The sequence below is a fragment of the Silurus meridionalis genome, chromosome 7 (genome assembly GCF_014805685.1).
Source record: "Silurus meridionalis isolate SWU-2019-XX chromosome 7, ASM1480568v1, whole genome shotgun sequence".
In the NCBI taxonomy this organism is placed as follows: Eukaryota; Metazoa; Chordata; class Actinopteri; order Siluriformes; family Siluridae; genus Silurus; species Silurus meridionalis.
Genome location: NC_060890.1, coordinates 12,735,679 through 12,757,259, shown reverse-complemented (window position 1 = coordinate 12,757,259; position 21,581 = coordinate 12,735,679). Strand labels below are relative to the sequence as shown.

Below are 21,581 nucleotides of genomic sequence, written 5' to 3'. Positions count from 1 at the left end.
TGATACCTGCAATGTTGTATTCGTTAGGAGACAGTGGCATTTACTAAAAGACAGGAGGTGGAGCTGGAGGTAGCAAAGCTGAAGATGTTGAGATTTTCGTTGGGAGTGATGAGGATGGACAGGATTAAAAACTGGTTTATTAGAGGAAAAGCACATGTAGAACGTTTTGGGAACAAAATGAGAGAGGCCTGATTGAGATGGTTTGGACATATGCAGAGGAGAGATGAGGGGTATATCGGTAGGAGAATGCTGAGGTTTGAGCCACCAGGAGGGAGGAAAAAAGGAAGGCCAAGGAGGAGGTTTATGGATGTGGTGAGGGAAGACATGCAGGTAGTTGGTTTGAAGACATGCAGGTAGTTGGTTTGAAAGAGTCAGATAAGGACTGTTGAGGACAGAGTAGTATGGAAATGGATCACCCGCTGTGGCGACCCCTAATGAGAGCAGCAGAAAGAAGAAGAAGAAGAAGAAGAAGAAGAAGAAGAAGAAGAAGATAAAAAAGATGGAGAAGATCAATATTTTGTTCATAGGAAAAGTTAAATCATTTACTGATAAATATTTGCACAAATCACCACACAACTGTGTTTTTTCCTAAACTATTATTTTCTTCACAATAACATCTTAATAAGCAGGCAAATATCTGCTTATATAATTATCTATATTCTTAATCTGTAGTCGTTTTTATTGATAAACGCTTCAAATAAATACCATTTTCAAATCGTCAACCTAAATTAAAGCTAAACATGTCATCAAATAAAGGACACCATGGACAAAGGGCGTAGTTAGCTATGCTTCTTTCATGATATATAAAAACAATTAGACGGATTATTGTTGGAAGCGGTGCATTGCGTTTGTGTTCATGCGCTCAACATGGAGGAATTATTTCGGCTAGAGCCAGTAGGGGGCGATGCCGCTACATGTGAGCAGGCAAGGACACGTTCAGTACTTTATTTTTAGTTTGTTTATTTATTTGTTTGAATGTTTTTATACTTCAGTATTTACCTAATCTTTTTTACATTTATAGAAAAAAGTTATAATCAGTAACACAAACTTTCAAACCGTCACATATAGTTTAAATTCCTTCTCCTCGTTAGGTTTTAATAAAATAAAAATAGGGAGAATATTTGCATTTTTCTTCTTTAAACCTGCTTCTTCTTTAACTGATCAGCTCTCGCCTTTGGGGATCTCCAGGATCTTTTCCAAGATTTTTTACTAATAAAGATTTAGGTGCTCCACGTGATTCTTCTTCTTTTTCTTTTGGCTGCTCCCATTAGGGGTCGCCACAGCGGATCATCCGTCTCCACACCCCCCTGTCCTCTACATCTGCCTCATTCAAACCAACTACCTGCATGTCTTCCCTCACCACATCCATAAACCTCCTCCTTGGTCTTCCTCTTTTATTAAACTTATTTCTTTATTTTCTAATCCTGTCCATCCTCATCACTCCCAACGAAAACCTCAACATCTTCAGCTCTGCTACCTCCAGCTTCACCTCCTGTCTTTTACTTAATGCCACTGTCTCTAAACCATACAACATCGCAGGTCTCACCACAGTCCTTTAAACTTTCCCTTTCACTCCACGTGATTATCTCATCTAATATCATCTCGGGCAGGATTAGTTTAATCGTTACCCTCACCATAAGTGTAATAGGAAGACGTTGCATATCTTCTTCCACAAAACAGCTAAAGTGTTTTCTCTGTTCACTCGCTTTAGAAACTTTTTTTCTGGCTCTCTTTTTGTTAACAAAAAGACCTCAAGTTTTGGGGGAATGTTCCCCCTCAGATGTAGATGATTGACTCCCAGTTGTCTGGGCGTTCCCCTGTTCTGTTCTGTTCTGTTCTGTTCTGTTCTGTTCTGTTCTGTTCTGTTCTGTTCCGACTTTCCTATGCTGTTTTCATGGTATTTAACGTCAAACGAAGGGGGTGATTAATAATATTAACAAGCAATTTTGCAAGCACAATGTCGCCAAAAGCGTAAAGTTATCACTCGATGCATTACAGTGCAACAGGAAATTATTCACAGCGTTTTACTTTTTCCACATTTTGTTATGTTGGTGCCAAAAGTGCTTTAAAAAAGTACTTTCACATTGTCATTTTGTTGTATTGTTTGTACAATTTTGATGAAAAGAATAAATGTAATCTATTTTGGAATAAGGCTGTAACAAGAAAATGTGGATAAAAGTGTAGCGCTGTGAATACTTTTTTGGATGGACTGTCATTTGTGCCAGAGCTAGAGAAAACTTCAGAATGAAGTCCTTTGTGAAATTCGCGTGACAACACAACAAAAATCTCCTTTTCAGATAATTACAGGCTTTTTTCACTGAATGAATGAGTTAAATAGTGTAGACTGTGATGTCTCTGCTTAACCCTCTACCAGAAGATAAGCTGACTCACCCTGACTTCCAGGTGATGCAGTATTAGTAAGGTCTCTAAACCCTAGGAAGGTTGGAGAAGCACAGGTTCACCGATTCACAGTCTCAGTGGATCCACGCAAGCTGCAACAGTGACTTGAAGCAGGGGTGCAACTGAACATTTTCTGAGGGTTATGCAAGATCATGGTTGACACCCCTTCCCACTCCCCAAAAGGAGGGGAATAACTGCAGTAATACAGATAATTTTAACTGGCTCTGGTGTTCCAGCACTAAAAGGGTGGGGAGTGATTGCACAGTGGTTAATTCTCTGGGTTACTGCTCGGCAGGTTGGGGGTTCAAGCGCCGATATTGCCAAACTGCCACTCTTGGGCCCTTGAGGAAGGCCCTTAGCCCTCTGTGCTCAAGGAGTGCTTTGTTATGGGTGACCCCAGCTTCTGAGCAAGCTGCGATATGTGAAGAAAAAAGTTCACTGTGCTTTAATGTATAGTGACAAATAAAGGCTATTCTATTCTTCTAATCAGGTGCTGCTGGACCCTAAGCGTAGATTCTGAATTTATTCTTAATTTAGACATTTTTGTTGCCTATTCTGGTGGACTAAGTTTGCCTAATTCCGACTTTATTTCTTGCAATTCAGACTTTTTCTCGCAATTCAGACTTTTTTTTAGCCAATCGGGCAGCGTCACTCCCTCAGCTTTACACATTAAAAATCAAATAGGCTATACAATCAATAGAATCACATAGTATCAAACTAAGCCTTCGACCCCTGGAGAGAAACTCTGTCTATCAATCAGCCTTGAGGAATGAAAAAGACAGATGAAGAAGAGATTCAAACTACAGGCTGACAACATGGTTATGGATGCACCATAAATGTTGGATGTTTTCGGGAAATAAAGTCAGAATTCTGAGACAAAAAGTCAGAATTGCAAGAAATTAACTTGTAATTGCGAAAAACAAACAAACAAAAAACGGAATTAGGCAAAAGAAACAAATGTGGCGGAAGCAGGACACATTGATTAATCAAATTTACTTTTATATTTGTAGTTAGTTTTTTTTAATATTTGTATTTGCATTTTGGTGTAAATATAACAATTTAATGTGTTTAGTTTTACAGACATTTTTGTATGCAATTTCAGCTATATTTCTCCAAAAAAATTATGTATTGCTCTTTAATGAAGAAAAAGTAACTTCTTATTACTCGATTAAACGTTGGAATAATCGGTAGCTACAGTTTTGTGTATATAAACACAAAGACATATTTGTGAGATTTAGTATTTCTCAGATTGTAAAAGCCACCACTATGAGGCGCTGTTGACTAGCCAGTTAAACCATAAAGAAATAAAAGCAGAGTAAAACAATGCACCACCTAATTGCTATTTTTGAAATGTTTCAATAGAGCATTCAGGCTCTACAGACAAATGCACACTGATTTTCATTTCATTTAGGTTATATGGAATGTTATCACTATGTGTAATAAGTTTGTATTTAAATCTCAGTCCCACTTACTTGTTTCTGTTAGCCTTTATAATGAAATAAAATTTTACATTGTATCCAGCTCTATGCAAAATAACTTATTTGGTGCCATCAGTTGCAGGTCACTTTACTGTAACTGATAGTCATGACAAACTATGGCAACTGACAGGCCAGAGTAAACGTGGATGAATACATTTGTAGATATAGCATACATAAAATACCATACAATAATGGCTGGTCAGTGAGATATAAGGAGACATGACAGACATCTGAAGTTTTAAAATCAGCTATTTCAGCTGATTGTCAGCATGAGATCATTTTAAGCAAAACCGTGTGTTCATCTGTCCATCATACCCACGTGTTCCCTTTGTACATTCTATTCCTGAATGATGGGGATTAATTTGGATTTGGTCCAAGCTATTATGATTGCTTTATGCTATATTTTGGAGCATGGCAGTTGTAATATGCCCATTCAGTAATAAGAACATAAGTGAGGTCAGGTCTGTCATGTCATTGAAAGCATTCCCAGCTTGTGCACTTTCAGCTCATTGGACCCGAACAGTCATTATTGACTGGTGGTTACTGAATGTTCATGTTGCAGACTTAACACCGGCAATTCCAAAAGACAAAATGTATACTGCTGTTGACTTTGCCAACTATCAATAAGAGTCCAGTTCGTGGCCCTGGTATTCCCTGCTGATCTTGTTGTTCAACTAAATTGTCCTACACATCTTCCGAAAATGCAAGATCAGCAGAAATACTTGTGTGAGTGACACAACAGTACTTTGGAGCATTCCTTAAATCATCCTTAATATGTGCAAACCAGCAAGTGCGTTCTTAAAACAATTTCTATAAGCAACACAACACATTGGATTTCTTGCAAAAGCCTGTATTTTTCTCCAAATCTTTAGTTCATCTCTCAATATTAAGTATTTGTGTCAATGAACATCTCTTTCCTATCAAGTCCTTTTGTCATTGTTTACAAACAAGATCGTCAAAATGTTTAGTCATGTTGTCAGTATGATGCTGCACAGTTTCTGTATTTTCTAATGTAAACTACAGTTTGGATCACATTGATCGAAAATGCACAAGGCAGAATTCCTTCTGCATGAGAATATACAGTTGAAACCAGATATTTACATACACTTCAGAAAAAAAAACTTTTATTTCTTTACTGTCATACATTAAATCAGAGTAAACTTTTTCTGTTTTAAATCAATAAATATTAACATATTTTTTGCATTTGTTAAATGTCAGAATCGAGCGAGGGATAATTTGCTTAATGAGTTTAAGAAGCCTCTGATAGGTTAATTAATTCCATCTGAGTTAATTGGTGGCACACCTGTGGATGCATATAAAGGCACACCTCAAACACAGAGCCTCTTTCTTTGACATCATGGGAAAATCAAGAGAAATCCACTAATACATCAGAAAAAGAATTGTTGACCTCCACAAGTATGGCTCATCCTTGGGTGCAATCTCCAGATGCCTGAAGGTCCCACGTTCATCCGTTCAGACAATAAGACGCAAGTATAAAAAACATGGAAATGTACAACCATCATACTGCTCAGGAAGGAGACGGATTCTGAGTCCCAGAGAGGAACGTTTTTTTGTTGCGAAATGTACAACAACAGCAAAAGATCTTGTGAAGATGCTGGCTGAAACTGGTAAGATAGTGTCATTATCCACAGTAAAACGAATACTGTACCGCCATGAGCTGAAAGGTTACTCTGGGAGGAGAAAGCCATTACTTTAAAACCACCATAAAAAAGCCAGAATACAGTTTGCAACTGCACATGAGGGAAAAAATCTTAATTTCTGGAGACAAAAATTTAACTGTTCGGCCATAATTAAAAATGGTATATTTGGAGGAAAAAGGGCGAATCTTTGAAGCCTCAGAACACCATCCCAACTGTCAAGTATGGGGCTGCTTTGCTGCAGAAGGGACTGGTGCACTTTACAAAATAGATGGCATCATGAGAAAAGAAAATGATGTGGATATATTAAAGCAACATCTGAAGACATCAGCCAAGAAGTTAAAGCTTGGGTGCAAATGAGTCTTCCAAATGAACAATGACCTCAAGCATACTTCCAAATTAGTTATAAAGTGGCTTAAGGACAACAAAGTCAAGGTATTGGAGTGGCCATCACAAAGCCCTGATCTCAATCCCATAAAAATTTGTGGGCTGCACTGAAAAGGCGAGTGCGAGCAAGAAGGCCTACAAACCTGACCCAGTTACACCAGTTCTGTCAAGAGGAGTGGGCCAAAATTCCAGCAAACTATTGTAGAAAGCTTGTGGAAGGATACCCAAAACGTTTGGCCCAAGTGAAACAGTTTCGGGGCAATTCCACCAAATACTAAGGAAGTGTATGTATACTTCTGACTTTGACAAAAGTGATAATAAAAATACATAAAAATTCTCCCTCGCTCGATTCTGACATTTAACAAATGCAAAAAATGGTAATATTTATTGATTTAAAACAGAAAAAGTTTACTCTGATTTAATGTATGACAGTAAAGAAATAAAAGTTTTTGTGTTTTTTTCTGAAGTGTATGTAAATATCTGGTTTCAACTGTATGAATATCAGCAACACAAATTTATTTATTTGATTGCATACATAATTACCACATGGATTTACTCCACTGTCCAGTGCCTCAATATGGATATGGAGCAAGTATGATAATACAGGGCTGCCCCTCAAGCCTGTAGAAGATAGCTCTTGTTTATTTAACACATTTGTACTATTAAAATTAATATTTAATATGTTTGTGAATAATATAAATGATTCATCAAAAGATTTATCATTTCATCTTAGGCCAAAACTAGGTCAGCGAATCAAATTGCTAGAGAATTTCTCTATGAATTATTTGAAATTACATATACCAAAATCTAATCTCCAAACTACCAAAAATAAAAAATAAATTCACCAACCGAACAAAAGTTTAAACATCATAGTAAAATTGTATTAACTGAAGTAGAAATTGCTACAGCATTTGAAATCCAATGTGTTGTGATAATTTAAATAATGTGTGTTATATGAAACTGAGCAAGATCAGAAAGGATATGTGATACTCGTGGGGAGGAAAATAATGTAGGTGTTTGTAGCTCATAAGTTGTTGTATACATACAGGTGTAGTCAAAATAGCTCATGCTTATTTTACAGACAAACTTGACAGTGAAGATCAGAGAAATCTTGCTACATTCATTACTTTTTTTTTTTTTTTTTTTCAATTTAAAAATTACATCAATTTACCCAGTTTGTTACCTGAAGGATGGTTTTAATCATTTTATGTCTGGTGCTTTATTCAGGTTTTTTTTTATTGTTATACGTTTATGCATACGGTCTTATCTAATATCAAATATCAATATAATGCACATTAATTGTTTTAAATTGAAACAAATGTTTATTAAATGATATATTCAGCACATATTATGGGTCTCACACTGCATTATGCTCACAATGCATATTTAAAGGGAAAAAAATATAATTTGGATTACATGTACAGAATCTGAAATTATACAGTAACAAGATTTTTATTCTTAATTCTTATTTCACATTCCTCTCATTTGTATTTTTTTTATGTTAAACTACATCAGGGTATCTGTAGCTCATCTGGTGCTGAGAGAACGCTGCAGTACAGACCTCAGTAATTGACCTTATACCAACCAAGAATCAATAAGACTAATTAGCTACATCATTGTGATTATTACTTATGGCATAAAAGTCCATAGGCATAAAATTACTGATAATATATGCAAATTTACTGACATATCTTGAAAAAAGAAATCAAGCAATAAAAATCAGTAATAACAGTTACTTCGTCTTGTGCACTTACATGATTCTTAAGGCACAATGTTGAAACATTTTAACCCAAAAGAAATGAGAAGAAAGTAGTGGAAAGAACAGAAAGTACCATGCTCAACAGAAAAAAAAAAACTGATCATATCATGACACACATTTAATTTATTGCCAAACATTTAACAATTAAATAAAACACAGCAAACCCATTAAACCAAATTCTGTGATATTCAAACAATTTCACACTAAAAGCTAATGTAAAAATGTTTAACAGAACAAAGAAAGGTATGAATATAAGACCACACTTTTTTTAAGAGGATACCAAAACACATTTGCAAACAATAAAGTTACACACCATAGGATTCTTTGGTAATACAGTTACAGAGATAGTGGCCAATTAAGTGGACACAGAAGACACAATTGCTGATGATCACGAGCACAGAAATGGAGACAAGAGCATAAACTGACATGCTTTTCTCAGCACTACCACTCACCAAACACTCCTGATCCGGACAACCAGTGGTATAACTCTTACATACGAACGGACCTTGTTGTAGTTTAGGCAAATTCCAATAAAGCAGAATATAAACAAACCAAAACTCCACTAAAATCCGCAGCATAATGCTGAACAGGTAGAAAAGAACAATGTTCCTGCTTTTATGCATGTCTATAAACATGATCTCAGTTGTGTTAGTGACAGGATCAGTTGAAATTTTTAGCTCGTCTATCGGATCTACTGTTGGTTTCACTATGGGGCTCTTCTCAAAAACTGAATCTAGTTGGGAAGTGAAGAGCTCCATGAGTAGGACAGACAAAATGAGTAGGATGAAAATATAGTTCCAAGCCATTACCACTGGTTTGTCAAAATGCTGGTTGAAGCAGGATCTAGTGCACACACCGTCCTTGGTGACATTGCAGCTGAAGTCTGAGTTAAGTTTGAACCAAGGCATTTCAGCCACAAAAAGTGTCACAAGTCGAATACAGAGGAAACCGAACCACACTGTGCGCCCTTTGTAGGTGGTGGTGGCATCCACCGCAGTGCGGAGAATTGGAATCAGGCCAGTAACAATTGCTGCCATTGCTCTTCAAGATCTCCTTGCTAATGAAAGAAAAAATGGTAATGGTTGTTTTATAGGTGGTTTGTATCACATTTCTTATATATTTCAGTATATCAGATGGTTTATAATTTGAAAATATAAAATAAAACTTACCGAGAGAAAATATCTGGCAAGAACAAGGTGACAGTCTTTTGTATCAGTGATGCTGACTGACACTATATTCAGCTGCTCAATGTATAATGTGTTGAACTGCTAACGTCATCAACATTTTTGTTACTCGCATTGTTTACCTCATTTAAATTAGGTCACACTTGCTATGAGGTTGTACAAAAAATAAGAACAGTTTTTTTGTTTGTTTTTTTTTTTTTTTTAAAGCAGTAACTTTTACAACTTGTCAAAGTAATTTCATAAAACAAATAACCAGTATCTGTTGAGATAACTTTATTGAATACAGAAAAGTCAGAATAAAATACTTTTTGTTCAGAGGGTAGATATGTACAGCTAGTAGTGGTTATAGTCTAATAAATTCATGCATTTGTGTAAAGTTGAACTTGAATGTAAAATACTGACCCTTTGAATAACCTATAAAACAAAATGAAACTCCAGGGCATAAAGGTATATCAAAGATTGATATGAACTTTGATATAGCAGCAATGGTCAATAACACAATCACAGTTATATGTAATCACATAATCAAATTATTCATTTAAATAATGAATACATTGAAATAAAATGACTAAATAATAATAATGTATAAACAGCATGTAGTGTCCATACAAAAGTTCGCAATTCATACACTCAGTAAAAAAGGTAAATACACACACCTTAAATCGTCTTAAATGAACATTTAAAATGTTCTATGTTGAACCTTACAACAGAGAATTTATCTTTTACATGTTCCTAGCAGAACCTTTATATGAAGCCAAGAACCCTTAACAAGCCAAGTAACCCTTAAAGAACAGGTTAAGAATAGAAGGGACAGCGGGATCTGACAAGATTGTTTGTATCTGTATTTGAAACAACTGCATACTACTCAAAGGATCCACTCTGTAAGCTCATTCGTTCAATTTCAGAAACTGCTTTATCCTGATTAGGGTTGCATTGGGCATGAAATGAATATACAGCCTGGATGGGAACCAGTATGTTGCAGAGAAATATGCATTTACTTATTCAGACCTAAGGGCAATTTATATTACCAGATTCTCCTCCTACCATAATAGTCACCATCCCTGAGGCGGCAACACTCCCGCCCTGTTTTGTACATCATGCCAAGCAGAGACTTTGCACGCATTGGTGCTTTGTAAGGAGTGTCACATGCTTACCATGTGGGAAGCAACCACTGTGTGCTGCCTTAATGAAACACCCACAGACTGTAGAAAATATTGTTGAACGCAGTGGTATTTCAGTTGCCCTCTTCTTTATTGATGTACACATGGCCTGACACTGTCTGGAATGCTGTCGCTGGTACAATGACAGGCACGGATAGAGATATTGTAGGGGGCTCAGATTTTACCGGAGAGGCTGCATTCGATGGAGATGGCAGCGGCTGTGATTGAGTTACATCTGTCTGTGGCTGTGGAGGTGATGACTGATTGTCACGATGTGTACGCAGATGTTTGCGGAGGTATGCAGCAAAGAGGAAAGACTTACCGCAGACTGCGCAGCAGTGTGGGCGGCTGTTGGAGTGGATGCGCTGATGCTTGCGCAATCCAGCTTTGTTCAGGAAACCTTTGCCACAGCTGTCACATACATGTGGCCGTGGCTTAGGATGTACCTTCTCATGTGCCTGGAGTTCAGATAACTGAGGGAACTCAGTCTTGCATGTCTCACAAATAAATGGGCCAATCCGTACATTTGTGGAATCTGAAGGAGGGGAGACTGCATGGAGGCTCGTGTGGGCCTGAACTTCCTCTAATGTACCAAAAATAGCCGTGTCACTGTGAACACATGAGTATTGTGTTCTGGTGTTTTGGGCATAAACTTGCTCAGATTCATGGGCCTGTTCTTGTTGCACTGGTCTCTCGGGTAAGTGGGTCCTTTCATGTTTGCGCAGACTGGATGACATGACGAATGACTTGAAACACATCTGGCACTTGAATGGCCGCTCTCCAGAATGCACCCTTCTATGTTTGTTGAGGCTGGAGCGCTCTGCAAAGGTTTTGCCACAATCAGTGCAGAAAAACGGTCGAAGGCCAGTGTGCACCAGCATGTGCCGACGCAGATCCCAAGAAGCAACGAAAGCCTTGTCGCAATTTTGGCATTTGTATGGCCTTTGACCCGAATGTACACGTTGATGCACTGCTAGATCAGCTGGCTGTCGAAATCTCTTGGTACACTTATCACAAGGGTAAGGCTTAAATCCTTGATGTGCCCTCTGGTGCCGCCGGAAGCTGGAAGGGTCTGAGAACATCTTGCCACACTGTGGACAAAGGAAGGGTTTCTCACCAGAGTGCGTGCGAAGGTGGGACTGGTAGGAGGAAAGCTGAGTGAAGCCTTTGCCGCATTGTTCACACTGGTATGGTTTGCTCTGGGAATGAATACGCAGGTGACAGGCTAAGGAGGAAGAGCGTGAGAAGGCTTTGCCACAGTCTGAGCAAAGGTATGGCTTTTCACCAGTATGAGAGCGCTCATGGTTCTTTAGATCCTTGAGCTCTGTATATGTCTTGGCACACTGTTGGCAGGAATATGGCCGGTGACCTTGGTGATTGCGCCGGTGCTTGCGGTACACAGAGGGGTCGGCAAAACTCTTGCCACATTCTGCACAGAAATAAGGCTTTTCTCCGGTGTGGGAGCGCTGGTGAACTTTTAGCTTGGACAGCGTAGGATAGCTCTTAGAGCACTGTGGACAAGAATGAGCCCTCTCGCCACTGTGTTGCGTCATGTGAATGCGCAGGCAGATGGCCTGCATAAATGCCTTGCCACATTCAGTACAGACAAAGGGTTTTTCTCCAGTGTGGGAGCGGCTGTGATTGCGCAACTCAGTTTGGGTCTTGTATGCTTTATGGCACTGAGGGCACTGGAATGGACGCTCGGCCGAATGTGAGCGCTGATGTTTAGAGAGTTGAGCACGGCTGGAAAAAGTCTTATTGCATTGCCCACAGGTGTACGGCTGCTGCTTGTCCTGACCATGAGCTGAGAGCTTGTGGCTCCGCAGAGCAGAGGGGCTGGAGAATGTTTCCTGGCAGGCTGAGCATTTGAATGTGTTCTGAGATTTGGACAGTTTCCCTTGGTTTCTTCTTTTAGTTGCTTTTTCATCTACATTCTCCCACTCTTCAATGGGCTCAGTCTCAGGAGTTGGTGTATGCTGCTCAACTGTAGGTGGGCTTCCTGGCTGAGGGGAGGCCATCATTCTGTAAGTGAAAAAAAAAAAACATATATATATATATATATATATATATCAGGTGCATACCAGAGCATGGATGATCCCACTCTTTGCACATGTTAGTTTAATGGTTAGTACTAAAGTGAAAAGAGAATAGAGAGAGTACAGCAGGCGACACAAAATGGCCGGCATTAGGACCTCAGGGACAATTAGTTCGCTAGACAAAACACTTGCTGAGAGAAGTTGTCCAGCATCTACAGTGAAACACCTGGCGAAAATGTCTTCCGGGTGCCTGGGCAGATCGGTGTTAGTTATGCACCGGGATGATTATTTAAACCATTCAATAAATTAGTACTTAAGCCTACATATCAGCCCGTGTGACACAAAATGGCTGGCTTTAGGACCGCTGAACGCGAGGTTTACTTTGAACGATGTGTCACTGTGTGTGTCAGGAGTAAAAGGTTCCGTAACCGTCTGTGCGGTATGATGAATAAAGTCTTACCGGTCAGTGCGATTTTAAGGCTTAAGAGCCGATTCCGAGAACGAGATCTGTATTGGAAGTGAACTGCTGTCAGCGGTGCTATTGTTACCCGAGAGGCTTTAGGACCGCGAGATCGAGTCGGCGAGAGGCTTCGGCATTTCCGCAAATCCGCGGGGCTGTGAAAAGTGTGATCGAGCAGCCAGTGGAAACCGAAGACCGCTCCTCTCTCGACTGCAAACACCTGCTAACCCTGGCGTCATGGTAAGAACATCACGGTCGGAGATCATTAGTAAGCTGTCTGAGCTGAAAGCGGGGACTGAGTTGTGGGAGGAGGAATATAAGAAGACCCGGTCTGCGGAAGAACACAAATCTAAAATGAGGTCACCGCATTAGCGTTAGTTTAGGGCACAAAAAAGTGTCGTTTTTATCGTAAAGGAAATGTTATAGACACGAAATTTGGGCAAATCATTAAAAAAAAAAATGTGTCGCCACCGGACCGTGTTTCATTGTTGCACATTTCCTGTTTCTCAGCACCAGCAGCCGGAAGTGGGAAAAGACAATTGGTGCGGACGGGGACGTGTACAGCCGCCCTGAGTCAAAAAGCAAGTGGATATAACGCACCTGCGAATAACAAATCATTTGAAATCACCTGCGGTTTTCTAAGTATGTACTCTAAATCGGTGTCCAGCCATCGATTTCTGCTCGGGGTTAACTTAACGTGCAAGCGCTCTTATTTAGAAATGCTAACAGGCTAGCGAGCTATCCAGTTAAATTAGCTTAGCTAATGCGTGTCGATGCTTGACCAGTCTATCAGCTCGTATTGATCAGATACTCACTTTATACATTTAATTATGTTGCATGAACGTCGCCAAAGTCGCACATATTTCAATGATATTGCGTCAACGAATATTCTGACTATTGCCAGCTTTCTGACAAGGTTATGTTTGTCTTGCTAGCTACCATGCAAGGGAATTGTTTACTGTGTAAATAGAAGTCCATTGTGTTCGCCAGCTGGCTCAGTCTCTACAACTTAGCATTTCTGAGTTCTAAAACATAAATAAGTATTGCACAAAATCAGCGTGTCAGGGTCTAGTCTGGAATTCATACATGTTAAGCATATAGTTTTAATCCTTGTCTTTATTTTAGGTCGAATTGACCAGCTTTTAAGATTGATTTAAGATGAAACATTTTATTTTCAGTGCAATGCTGTGTTTTTGATTGGCACAAATTCCCCATTAAACACAGAAAAGAGTATTTTTAATGCACCTGCTATTTTACTCTTTTTGCCAAGTCATTAGTATGTGTGTAAAGTTTTAATCATTTGGCTCAAGAATGAACCAGATTTAAAAAAAGTATAAAATGTCAATTGACACTGACTGCTTTTAATGAAAATCAAACAAATAAGAGAATTCACTGGTTTCAATCTCTTTATTTTTTATTTGCACTTATACCAGATAAAGTACCTGCTTGTAGGGGCATCCCCAGCCATTATAAGTGGTTCTGGGTATATTTACCTGTACAAAAAAATCATAGATCTGTTCAGCATTGCTCATTTCAAATATTACTGTCCGTCTCAGATGGCCAAAGTAAATATGATCTGTGAACAATACGTCTATTTCTAAATAGCAAACAACATTTCTGGCTCAGTCCCTGCTTGTTAAGTTGCAAGTTAATTATTTATTTATTTATTTATGTTTAATTTGTAATATTTTTTTTGTAGAAGTTTTAATTTCCAAACATTCTTAACTTTTAGGAGTTAAGTATAACTAGAATGGCTGCAAGTAAAAATTGTCGAAACACCTTTCAAGCTCTTGCTAAGATCAGTAAACCATGCTTTAAAAATAATGCATGAAATGTTTTCTGAATACATTTGAGTAGTGCTGTGCAAATTTGTAACCTTTTTAACTCTTGTCTCTCTCTCCCTAGCATCCGTCCACTGTGTGCACCCTTCTGAGACCACTTCCTATATTTCCAATGGCATGGAAAAGAATGCATTCATTTCCGCTTTCATAAACATTGCCTTTGCATATGGACTTTACGTACACCATCATTTTGATGAAAGTGAGGACAAGGACCTCACCTTTTAAAAAGGTGCCCCCATTTCACATACTCAAACTGGCTCTTGTTAGTATTTTACATCACTCTATTATACCATTTTGGCTATGCAACGGCCAGGCAAGACCAAAGGCTTTTTATGTAAGCACTGTGGTATAGCATGTTCCAACATGCCCAGTCTTTTGGAGCACACAGAATCCTGTCATCAATCCGAGGATGATCGGAAATTTAAATGCGACGAATGTGGACGGGGATACAGGCACGCTGGAAGTTTGGCTAATCATAAGAAAACTCATGACATTGGCTCCTTCCAGTGTCACATATGTGCACGAAAGCTGTCTAACGCTTTGGCTCTAAAAAGTCATTTGCGTATCCACACATCACAAAAGAAGTACAGTTGCATGGACTGTGGTAAAAACTTTCGCCTTGCAACCCAACTGGCAACTCACCAAAAGGTGCATCGCAATAGAGCGTTTCAGGGAAGAACCAAGAACAGCGAGCTGAAACTTAATCAGGCTGAAGAAATTTGTGATGATGCGCCGCTACAGCAAGTAGATGAGCAGGATTTCGATATGATCCCAGAGCTGTCATCAGACTTTGAGTTGGATGTAGCCCCGGATAATGGCTTTAGCAATGGTTTGATGTCAGAGCCGATTCCAAGCTCTAATGCTGAACATGACACCACTGGTGATGATGGGGACCGTCCATTTAAATGTGACATGTGCGAGAAGACGTACAGGCATCATGGAAGTTTGATAAATCACAAGAAAACCCATCAAATGGGTATATTTGAGTGTTCGGTCTGTTTCAAACAGTTTAATAACCTCGCTGCCCTTACCAGTCACCAGCGAATCCACAGTAAAACCAGAGGTCATCCCAGCACGGTTAGCCCATTAACTCCAGAGGCTTACACGGACTCTACATCAGAAGAAGCATCAAAAGAGTTTCAGAACGGGGCCGCGAACATCCTTTTCTGTCACCTTTGTCAGTCAGCGTTTTCAAATGATGATGAGTTTCAAAATCACGTCATGTTGCATAATTCTTCTTCAGTGTCCTTTGAGTTTCCTGCTGGCACACCAGAGGACCATCCTTTTTCATATAATATTAATCAGTCACCTGAGTCGAATCCATACCCATCCTCCAGTGACACTCCACCATTGCCTCCGTTACTCGATAAAGCTGTTGATTATGACCAAACCCAGGGACCAATGGAAAATGGTCATATATATGTACCTCACCCCATTGGTGATGAACCAACTCTGTTAGATACTCAGGGAAAGCATCTGGCCCTGCCTTCAGAAAACCTCAACCCTGAAGCTTCGGAGCAAGCTCTTGATGATAAACAGGAGCAGTCTGGTAGCTCAGATCGTCGTTTTAAATGTCACATTTGTGGAAAGAGCTACCGACATGCGGGTAGTCTCATCAACCACAAGCGCTCCCATCAGACAGGTATTTTCCAGTGCTCCATTTGCCGTAAGAACTACCCACATCTGGCTGCCCTGCGCAGCCACCTTCGCATACACAAGGGGAGACCTTCAATGGTGATGCCCACTGCTGAGGGCGACTGGCTTTCCTCCGAGCCCCTGACGCATGAAACTCTTCATGGAGGCTTTCCTAATGAAGGGGATGTAAGTGGAATTCTGGGCCTTCCTCAGGATTTGGGAGACTCTGTGAACATGAACTCTGATGAGGAGAATATGAATGATCTTGATGGCTCAGAATTCCAAGAACAGTTTGACGATTCGTTCTCTGAGGAAAGACAAGTGGACCTACCTCAGGATGAAACCCTCATGGAGAGGCACATGTGTGCAGACTGTGGAAAGACGTTTACTGATATCGCAGGGATCAAATCACACGTGTGCCCTCTCTTGAATCAGCAGTATCAGTCAAACAGTATCAGTCCAGATTGCGAAATGGACTTTAAGACTGGCGATTATAAACATGATGTTGGAGATTCAGGGGATCAAATGGGATTTGAGGGACACAATGGCAGTGACATTGCATACTTTCATGACACTATGCATGATCAGATGATGAGTGACGATGAAGATAAACCTCACTGCAATGATAGCGATGAAGAGGATGAGGAGGATGATGGAGAGATGTATCAGTGTTCAGTGTGTGGAAACCACTACACCAGCATGCGGGCGCTCAGGACCCATCTCCGTGGTCACACTCAAATCCATGGAACCCCATCAACATCAGGTCCCTCCTCTATGTCCTCCCTGGAAGCTGAGAAAGATGATGAACCAGGTCAGGTCCAGCAAAGTGACTGTGATCTAATTATCTGTAGCACTTGTGGAGAAAGTTTCACAAAAAAGCAGGACCTACTTGCCCATCAGCTTCTACATAGCAATACAGTGGATGAACATCCTGAACAATATGTAACGGAGAACCAGAATGGGCACCAACCAAAAGAAGAAAGGGAAAGTATTATTTGTGGGACATGTGGTATAGTTTGTTCCAGTCAACTCGAGGGCCATAATTGCCCTGGACAGTGTGATGAGAATCTTGACGAGTATGATGAAAAAGCAGATGTCAATTCTTTTGGACAAGAGCCTGAATATTTTAAGGAGAGTCTAGGCACCGGAGAGAGACTGTACAAATGTGACCAGTGTGGACGTTCTTACAGACATGCAGGCTCACTTCTAAATCACAAGAAGTCACACAAAACAGGAGTGTTCCGATGCTTTGTTTGTCAGAAGCGTTTTTACAACCTGTTGGCCCTTAAGAACCACCAGAGGACACATTTTGATGTTAAGAAGTAAGTAAAGATCAGTACCAAATATGTATTCTGCTATCGTGCCTTGCATAATTGCATGAATGTTACCGTTTAATTATTATATAAATAGATTTCAAAATTTAATCCTCAATGTTTTTTTTTCCCTCCCCCATCTACTAGGCATACTTGCACAGAATGTGGAAAGGCTTTCAAAATCCACAAACAACTGTTGAACCATCAGAGAGTTCATCGGGAAAACAAGGCCAAGATTGAGGAACTTAACAAACAGATACAGGCCCTCATGGAGATGAGTGGGAGTGTTTCTGTGAGTGGGATGCAGACGGTCAATGACAACAGAAAACGGCGTGGCAGACGCCACAAGCAGAAAGACATTTCTACTAGTGAGGAGTCCAGCCCAGAAAAAGACAGCCATTCAGGGGATCCTAGTGACCCACGGCCTTTTGTCTGTGACCAGTGTGGGCGTAGTTATCGACACGCTGGGAGTCTGGTCAACCACAAAAACTCGCACAAAACGGGAGAATATTATTGTGCCGTCTGCAACAATACCTACAGCAACCAGTTGGCAATGAAGAACCATTTACGCATTCATTTCTCGGTCAAAAAGCACTGTTGCCAGGACTGTGGGAAGGCATTCCGTGGAAAGAAACAGTTACTGAACCATACTTGTAAACACAATCGGAAGAATGCAGCATTGAAAGGAAAGGGTAGGGGTCGGAGACGGGCAAAGGATTTAACATGCAAGAATTGCTCCCTGGTATTTCCCACTGCTGAGCAACGTGCAGGCCACACCTGTAGCAAAGAACCAGGCTCGGAGTATACTTCTGTGGGCACTGACCACGTTCGCACAAGAGATGCGTCTGTGGTAAAAGAGGAAAGACCTTTTAAGTGCAACATCTGCGGTCGAAGTTACCGTCATGCAGGCAGTCTGTTAAACCATAAGAACACGCACAAAACTGGCCATTTCACCTGCTCCTTTTGTGCCAAGCCTTTTTCCAATCCCATGGCATTACGTAATCACACTCGCATCCACACACAGAAAAAAAAATATGTCTGCACAACCTGTGGCAAAGCTTTCCGTCTCTCCAGCATCCTCTACAACCACCAAAAGATCCATGCCAGAGGAGTTACCCATTATAGCTGTCATATATGTGGGAAGAGGTTTCAGGGAAAATCTGGACTTAAGAGACACCGGTGTTCCAGAAATGGCTCTTCCAGTTCGCCACTTAGTCAGGACGGAGGTGACAAGTGTTACACGTGAGTGAATCAATGATTTGTTAGTTCAAGTATGTGGTTTTTTTTTTTTTTTCCTTTATTCAACAAGCATATTAAGTGATTTTCTGAAGATATCTTCTTATTTATTTATTTATATTTTGAAAAACTCTTCTTAGCTATGTAACTAAGATTCCCCACTAGAGGGTGCTGTTATAAAGGAGGCTTTATGTGTCTAATTATGTTTGACTATGTTTATCCCAAGTATTGAGTTTCTAAACACAGGCAATGATCAGCAGGGTACCAATAATGCAACATAATCAATGACTATGTTCTTTATTGTTGTTTCAGTGTAAAATTTACCCATTATCATTTTTGTAATGTTGTATAGCATTTTTTTTTTTTTTACTTTGAAAGAACATAGTGAATTACATGGTAAATGTTGATTTCAGTGCTTGTAACCACTCATTCTCTTTTGATTCATAGTTGTGATCAGTGTGGACGCTCCTACAGACACGCTGGATCGCTTCTCAACCATAAAAAGACTCATTCTGCTGACCTGCTCCACTGTAGTCTTTGTCTAAAAACCTTCACTGACCATCTGGAACTCCAGAGTCACTCCCAGATGGCTCGTCACTGCTGCCCTGATTGTGGAAAGACCTTTTGCGAGTTTGCACACCTGCAAAGCCACATGGAGGTTCACAGTAAGGGACTCCCATATTACTGCAATGTTTGCCAGCAGAACTTCCCCAACATGGCCAGCTTTGAGCAGCACCAGGAGGTTCACCATAGCATGCAAGACCAGTCCCACCATCAGCAAGACGTTCAGATGTCACAGAGCTTGGCCTGGGACTCTGGACTTAACCAACAACTGGGGCTACAAAATCTCTCCAAAATGGATCCAGAGTTTGCCCAAATGCCAGATGACTTCTCTGACCAGGAAGATCAGCAGGAGGGTGGTGAGGCGTTTGATAAAGAGGAAAAGAGCCACGTGTGCGAGCACTGCGGGCGTTCGTATCGGCATGCAGGATCCCTGCTCAACCACAAGAACAGCCACAAAACAGGCTCCTTTTTCTGCTCAGTGTGCCAAAAGGAGTTCACCAACCTGATGGCACTGAAGAACCACCGGCGAATTCACACAGAGCCCAAGCGCTACCAGTGCCTGGAATGTGGCAAGGCGTTTCGTGTGTCTACCCAGCTCATCTGCCACAGACGCATTCACACTAAAGAGAAGCCTTTCTCCTGCGTTCTCTGTGATAAACGCTTCTCCAGTAAGTCCAACCTGCGACATCACCAGAAGTTGCACCAGAATGCCCAGCAGACCTTCGAGTCCTCCTTCAACATGGATCCAAATGCCTTCATGGGACTGGGTGTGGAGCCTTTCCTCTGAGGCAGCGTCTGCAGGACCAACACTCATCTCGGCGTTCCAAAGGAAGACGACAGAATAACATTTCTGTTATGGAACTCTTCCCCCACCCAAGGCCCAATGCCAATAATCGTAACACATCAGGTTTTTCTGCTGTATTTGTCAAGATGGTGTCCAAGCCAGATGCTGTTCTTGGCAGTAGTTGCCTCCTGTACTGTTGTATTTTCAAATACTTTTCTTTAAAGGACACTTAAGACTGGCATTGACGTGATACTACCTCTGGTAGGGACAGTGATACTGTAGAAACTTTAGAATAAGTGATGGTGCCTGTCAGAAACCATTTTAGATTTGAATGTTTCATTGTTTTTTGTTTTCCTCACAGAGTGCACACAAACTAAAGAATTATATGGTACTATCATAGGTCTCAAACTGAAGACTGGGGTAAACGTAACTATTTTCTTAGACTTTACCCCATCACTGACCCTAGGAGTAGAGTCCGACCGATTATTTGGCTGCATTTTCATAATGTATCTCTTCCGTTTTGTTGACCTAGGTTGATATTTTAGCGAATAAGAAAGAAGTCCCATTATGCATGTTTTTCCATGTTTTCAGGATGCTGTATTCGGTTGTATCATTATAGCATTTGTTCTATATTCCTGTCTCAATTGAGTACAAGCATCATCAGTACTTTCATCACGGATGACACTGTTAATGCTGTTAAACAGCAACCATAGAATATTAGCAGCTCCCTTCGGCCTGCCAAATAGAAAATATCAATGATATTTATTTATTTAAAAATGTATTTATACCCCATGTTAATATCTGAACAACGGTTATCACCATTTTATTGTGGTAAATTGAATGCAGGGTTTTAGTTTTAACAGTAACTTATCTAGGTATTTCCACTTGTGGTTAAAATGTTTTTACTCCGAAAGCATTTCAAAGTGATTTATCTAAGTTGCCAAGTGGCAAAGTTGAGATTTAGTTTCTCAATGTGTGATTTAATGTATTCTTTTGAATATCATTTTAATTTAACCTGCTGTATGTCAGTTCTTCTGAAAATAATTGCTGAGCAAACAACTATGGTTAGACAGTTGATGATGATGTGTAACAATAAAAAGGTGGTGATGAAAGGGACCCAGACATCATGATCGGTCGGGCTCTATAATGAGCAGCAGCTCCTAGACGGGGAAACTTTTTAGTAGTTTTGAAATTACTCAGGTTTCACACCTTAATCACTAAAAAAAAAAAATACAAATAAAAATGATTAAACCATATGATTTCATCTGATGCACAAAGCATCATGGGGAAGGTATATTTTTGTTTGTCAAGGATATGATTCCCGTTTGTATTTCTATGTGCCATTTCATATCATTGCCCTACTTAGAATAAAAATGTATTAGTAGTTTCCACTTATGCCTATATTTCAGTACTTACTGATTATTTAAGAATAGGAGTTGTAGACCTTCGTGGTGGCATTGAATATGAAACTCCACTGACTTCTGAATCTTTGCGATTCACTGTAATCAGTTACATATATCTTAAATATAGAATATTTATTTTTGTTCTTACAATCAGTGTTTCTCTTTCTCAAGTAGAGGACTAAGCAGATACTGTTTATTTGTAGATGTTCTTGCCCTCACTTCCTGGAACTCAATAAACACAATGTAAATGTTAGTGATTTTTTCTCTGCATTGCCTTCTCTTT

General features: G+C 40.0%; 3 protein-coding genes across 6 annotated transcripts; 1 reads left to right on the top strand and 2 right to left on the bottom strand.

Moving 5' to 3' along the window:
• Window positions 1-7,269: 7,269 nt before the first annotated feature.
• On the bottom strand, window positions 7,270-9,055 carry LOC124389290. Its single transcript, XM_046854640.1, has 2 exons — window positions 8,852-9,055; window positions 7,270-8,739 (listed from the first exon to the last, which is right to left on the bottom strand). Exon 2 carries the CDS (start codon window positions 8,717-8,719, stop codon window positions 7,988-7,990), a length of 732 nt encoding a protein of 243 aa, XP_046710596.1. The 5' UTR covers window positions 8,720-8,739; window positions 8,852-9,055; the 3' UTR covers window positions 7,270-7,987.
• Window positions 9,056-9,124: 69 nt separating this feature from the next.
• Window positions 9,125-13,025, bottom strand: znf668 (zinc finger protein 668). Of its 4 annotated transcripts, XM_046854639.1 has the most exons (3): window positions 12,523-13,025; window positions 10,349-12,048; window positions 9,125-10,271 (listed from the first exon to the last, which is right to left on the bottom strand). In XM_046854639.1, the coding sequence occupies exons 2-3, from the start codon at window positions 12,045-12,047 to the stop codon at window positions 10,201-10,203; spliced, it is 1,770 nt and encodes a 589-aa protein (XP_046710595.1). In that variant the 5' UTR covers window position 12,048; window positions 12,523-13,025; the 3' UTR covers window positions 9,125-10,200. The 4 variants fall into 4 exon arrangements, with proteins under 4 accessions (XP_046710595.1, XP_046710592.1, XP_046710591.1 ...); XM_046854636.1 differs by having other exon boundaries at window positions 9,125-12,048; window positions 12,611-13,025; XM_046854635.1 differs by having other exon boundaries at window positions 9,125-12,048; window positions 12,523-13,024.
• znf646 (zinc finger protein 646) lies at window positions 12,760-21,448 on the top strand. The gene is made up of 6 exons (XM_046853904.1): window positions 12,760-12,881; window positions 13,033-13,103; window positions 14,428-14,540; window positions 14,631-17,320; window positions 17,459-18,553; window positions 18,995-21,448. Exons 1-6 carry the CDS (start codon window positions 12,760-12,762, stop codon window positions 19,896-19,898), a joined length of 4,995 nt encoding a protein of 1,664 aa, XP_046709860.1. The 3' UTR covers window positions 19,899-21,448.
• Window positions 21,449-21,581: the final 133 nt, after the last annotated feature.

Excerpts from the sequence above, each read along its gene's own strand:
- znf646 (XM_046853904.1), top strand. The coding sequence starts at position 12,760 with ATGGTAAGAACATCACGGTCGGAGATCATTAGTAAGCTGTCTGAGCTG. Across the intron at positions 12,882-13,032 it reads GAACACAAATCTAAAATGAG|CACCAGCAGCCGGAAGTGGG; the intron begins GTCACCGCATTA and ends CCTGTTTCTCAG. Across the intron at positions 17,321-17,458 it reads ACACATTTTGATGTTAAGAA|GCATACTTGCACAGAATGTG; the intron begins GTAAGTAAAGAT and ends CCCATCTACTAG.
- LOC124389290 (XM_046854640.1), bottom strand. The coding sequence starts at position 8,719 with ATGGCAGCAATTGTTACTGGCCTGATTCCAATTCTCCGCACTGCGGTG.
- znf668 (XM_046854636.1), bottom strand. The coding sequence starts at position 12,047 with ATGATGGCCTCCCCTCAGCCAGGAAGCCCACCTACAGTTGAGCAGCAT.